This window comes from Clupea harengus, chromosome 7 (genome assembly GCF_900700415.2).
Source record: "Clupea harengus chromosome 7, Ch_v2.0.2, whole genome shotgun sequence".
Taxonomy (NCBI): domain Eukaryota; kingdom Metazoa; phylum Chordata; class Actinopteri; order Clupeiformes; family Clupeidae; genus Clupea; species Clupea harengus.
Window position 1 is genome coordinate 20,964,009 of NC_045158.1, and position 5,000 is coordinate 20,969,008.

Here is a 5,000-nt window from a genome sequence, read left to right on the forward strand (position 1 = left end):
GTGGACTGTAGGAGTCCTGGCTAGGTTCACATCAAAACACTTCATCTGCGCTGAACACAGTTATCTTGGTCTCATCTGACCAAAGAATGTGCTCCCAATATTCATCAGTGGTGGTGAGTTGGCTCTGTGTAAGCAGTGGTCTCTCTGTTCTATGTATTGGTCCTTGTATCGCAGTAGCATCGGTGAGTTGGCTCTGTGTAAGCAGTGGTCTCTCTCAGGAGACTCAAAGCACTCGGCCGCCTGGCCATCGACACGAATGAGTGAGCAGAGAGGGAAACGGCCACTTTGTTATTTTTCACAGGAAACGGCCTTAACCAGCAGGCTCCCAAGTCTATAATCATCAAATCGTGCTGCAGAGTTTTCTTAAATGAGTGTGTGTGTTTGTGTGTGTGTGTGTGTGTGTGTGTGTGTGTGTGTGTGTGTGTGTGTAAAGCCATTCACGTGAACAGGACGAGGGAAAAGTCGATAAAGGGTGCGTGGACAACTCTCTCCCGACAGCCTGGAGTAACGATGCATGCATGTGTGTGTGTGTGTCTCTGTGTGTGTGTGTGAAAGACAGGGGCTGTGTAGAACTCTGGAGCCTGGACCTCACTTGAGCAATGACCTCACCGATGTGCTCCATTACGTCCGTCATGGGGGTGCTCCAAGTGGGTGGCACGTACCACAATCACCAAATAGGGGGGGGGAGGGGGGGGGGGCTGTCTGAGCCATCATTGCATCCAGGGAGGTGTGTCTATCGATCTGTATGCATGGGATATTTGATCATGTTTTACGGATCATTGCCCCGGCACCATATATGTAGGAAAGCGTGTGCACTGAGTATTGAACTAGAGGAGCATAGTGCTGGTGGTAGAGACATAAGGTCATAAGTTCAGCAGCACCCTCCCCCCTTACATCTACTGTATGCTGTATGTACCGGATGTTCTATAGTGCATTGCAAAATAATTCAACTTAATACATACAAACTTAGACCTAATAATGACTGAAGACTGGTGAATGAGTTATCGTCTCTGGATAGGGTAGATATTCCCTCATCAGAAAAGATCATAGCATTTCAGTACAAGATACTAACTACACTGAAATAATACAAATTTTTTGCTTCAATTCCAACACATCCTATGTGATATTTTAGATATACGTATGTGTTGAACTGTGAAAAAGTAAGTAAGTAAGTAATCACACAAGTATGAAAAACTCCTTCAGAGTAAAGACTGCAACATTGACTTTTCTGGCCGTACAATATGTCTCTTTGCCTTAAACTAGCAACATCAACTGTACACCTATAAGGCCATTCATTCTCTCACCAGTCAATAAGATATACACAGCCTGCAGTGCAATTAAGTCAGACTTCAGTTTTGCTCAAGAGAGGGCTGCAGTCCTTGTGATGCAGCAGTATCGACTCTGTCTTTCGAGATGTTACTTATCGATTCAGTTGGGCGCGGTGGCCAAATAACATGCCGTAATCATCGCCGTACTTCAAACCCACCCGCTGCGTTTGGCTCGCAGTGCCTAATTGCGAAGCGGGCAATCAAGCACGACGGTGTCCGATATCTACGTTCATCTGCCATGAGTTTGGTTGGGGGGGGGGGGGGGGGGGGGGGGTTAGTTAGAAAGTGAGGAAGAGAGAGGGATGAGAGATGAGAGGAGCAGCTGTCATTTTGAAGCGGAAGGCTGATGCCCTATTTCCTTTCCTTTTGTTTGGTGGGATTAGTTTTAGGAGGCCGGCGTTGACGGGAGGGTCCATCTGTGTAAGCACGGCATCATCTGGACCAAAAACACCACAGTCATCGGGTCACAGCAGTGTCTCTCTCACTCACTCACTCACTCACACACACACACACACACACACACACACACACCTACACACACACACACACACACACACACACACACACACACACACACACCTACACACACACACACACACACTCACACACACACACACACACACACACACACACACCTACACACACACACACACACACACACACACACTCACTCACTCACACACACTCAAACACACACACACACCTACACACACACACACACACACACTCACACACACACACTCACACACACACACACACACACTCACACACACGGTTTGATTACCTCTTCCACCAGGTTTGATATATGAATAGCTATGACCCCCCTGTAGTATTCAATAGCCATGGGGCATGACGTTGAGGCAGAGCTTGTTTGAACATTGCATTGATGGTTGACTATGACTATTAATAGTGGTTTGTGGTTTCATATCTCCATTAACTGTAAGTACCTGGCGTACCGCTAACCTGCTTCTGTTGGTAGAACCCAGTTGTAGTAACACCAAGGTTGTGGGTTTGACACCCAGGGAGTCATGACATATTCATGACATACTGGTAGAGTGTCTGGATACTAAGTGTCTCTGAATAATGAGTCGCCCTAAATGTCCCTCAGGATCAATAAAGTATCTAGTGTCTAAGTGTTTCGATAAAGAAAATAAATGTGAAATTCTCTCTCTCTCTCTCTCTCTCCCTCTCTCTCTCTCTGCCCTGCCTTCTGTTCTGTCTATCAGGGTAAAGTTAAAAGAGGGGTTTGCCTTTCTGGGTGCACGTCCCAGCAACCCCACCCTGTGGATGGTGAGCCAGGACGTCCGTAGTGAAGGTCATCGGGTTGTGACCCTGCACTGCCGTCGCAAGGAGGTCAGCTATGGACAGAGGTCAGTCTCCACAACAACCCCTCAAACTTGCATGCGTGTGTGTATGTTAGTGTTGAGTGAGTATGTGGTGTGTGTGGAGTGGATATGAACGTGTGCGTGTGCGTGTGTGTGTGTGTGTAAATGACGTCATATGTATGTGTGTGTGAGCGCATGGATGTGTAGCTGTGTGTGTGTGTGTGTGTGTGTGTGTGTGTGTGTGTGTGTGTGTGTGTGTGTGTGTGTGTGTGTGTGTGTGTGTGTGTGTGTGTGTGTGTGTGTGTGTGTACTGTTGTGCTGTTTGAGTGTTTCACCTCGCTGTCAGAACACTGGTGAAATGAGAGTGGCCCCATCTGTTCAGGTGGATGGATGCTGGAGGCAGATTGGGTTGTCTGTCATTGTTGACTGGGGACAAACACTGGTCACTGGTCAAGTCTCCTATCAGAAGGGACATGAGTCATATTTGAGGGTGCTGATGGAGGCTGTTACTCCCGGCCGGGGACGGGCCTGATCTCACCCGCTGAGATTGATGTCAGGTGTACCGGTCACACAGCAGAAGATGAAGGTCACCCCCTTTTGAAGTTTGAAGAATACACGCACGCACGCACACACACGCACACACACAGACGTCATTTGAGCCATATTGTTTCACATGCATACAAACAAAACTAGAACTAATACTGTATGGTGGTGGAACAGGCTTTCATTTGGCTTTAATGTTAACATGAGATGTGCTTCCCCCTGCCTGTAAGTTGAAGGAAGTTTTACAGACACTTTCAACATTAGGTTTTTGTGTGTGTGTGTGTGTGTGTGTGTGTGTGTGTGTGTGTGTGTGTGTGTGTGTGTGTGTGTGTGTGTGTGTGTTAGTGTCTGTCTGTGTGTGTGTGTATGTGTGTTAGTGTCTGTGTGTGTGTGTGTGTGTGTGTGTGTCTGTTTGTGTGTGTGTGTGTGTGTGTGTGTGTGTGTGTTAGTGTCTGCGTGTGCTAATGCTTCAGTAGTTTCCTTCTGTTGTCAGATGGTGCGTTTTCTCCAAAGTTAATTTAGCCAGGGTCAACATCTCCTCCACTGATGTGCATTAACCTCCCAAAAGCACCACACACACACACACACACACACACCTCCCCCTCCAGAGCCCCCAGCTGCGGGGTGTAGGCCTCCTCGCTCTGCTGTGAAATGAACTTGAGATTGCTGTGGTCATTTCCCATCTGCATTAGCACGCTCAAATTAATCCCGTAAATAAGAAACCTCGGTCCGCACGACCAAAACAGGATTGCAGTGGTAATTAAGGCGAAACGTGGGATGGGGTTGAGGGGGGAGTGCTTTGTGTAGTGTTGTCATTTTAATCTGTTTGGGGATTTTTTTTATAGCCCCTCACAGATCAGGAAGTAGCTTTAATGAATGTGTGTGTGCAGTGACAGGTATAATTTTGAGATTTTAATGGGCTTGGAGGCAGGGGATCTTTCGAGGTCAGGCAAAACTCTCTAGTCATGAAGTCCGTGACTGCCAGTCAATGTATCTGCCAGCTTAGTTTGTGTGTTCTTGAGTTGTCCGTCAGCATTATGCAAGTTTAGAGTTCACTTCAGCCCGGTTAAATTGTTGGTTTGCTGCCATGGTTTTCACTGCTTTTTCTTGACTTCTTTCACAAACCCAAAACCCTTGACATATTTCACTTGAATTCAGTGTAACTTGGCGGAATGCACATCCACAAGAATTGATCACAGGGCAACATTGTGTGTGTGTGTGCTGGGGGGGAAGGGAGGGGTAGGGTCTTGATGGTATGTGTGTGTTTGTGTGTGTCTGTGTATGTGTGTGAGTGAAAATATCAGGTGTATGTATGTGTGTGTCTGTTTGTGTATAGGAGTGGATATCCGTAATGGTGGATGTACTGTATGTGTGGGTAGGTGTTTTGGTGGGTATACGTATGGGTGTGGGGGATGGGGAGATTAGAGAGTAGGTCTAAACTCAATTGAAGAAGTGGAGGTTGAAGACAGCTCTTTGGCGAGGCTGATGGTAGGATGATAAATGAAGAAATAGGTGAGGCATATCCTGAAGCACAGTACGAGTCCGCAGCCATCTCAGTGTAATTGTCTGCTTTTTAGTGTGTGTGTGTGTGTGGCTGGGTGTGTGTGTGGCTGGGTGTGTGTGTGTGGGTATGTGGTGTTTGTGGGGAGGGGGGGGTGTATGTGGTGTAGGTGTGTGTGTGTATTTGTTGTGTGGGGGAGTGTGCGGGTGTGTGACTATCTGTTGTGTGTGTTATGTTTATTTCATTTACCCAGTTCTGGGAGGTCAAGAGATGGAACTGAGAGAATACGATGAGTTTGGCTTA

General features: G+C 47.1%; 1 protein-coding gene across 1 annotated transcript in view; it reads left to right on the forward strand.

Moving 5' to 3' along the window:
- LOC105894687 (transmembrane protein 132C-like) overlaps nucleotides 1-5,000 on the forward strand; it is a 170,132-nt gene that overhangs the window by 46,125 nt on the left and 119,007 nt on the right. The window contains exon 2 of the mRNA XM_031570816.2: nucleotides 2,555-2,698. Coding sequence (XP_031426676.2) covers nucleotides 2,555-2,698 — 144 coding nt within the window. The remainder of the gene's footprint in view (nucleotides 1-2,554; nucleotides 2,699-5,000) is intronic.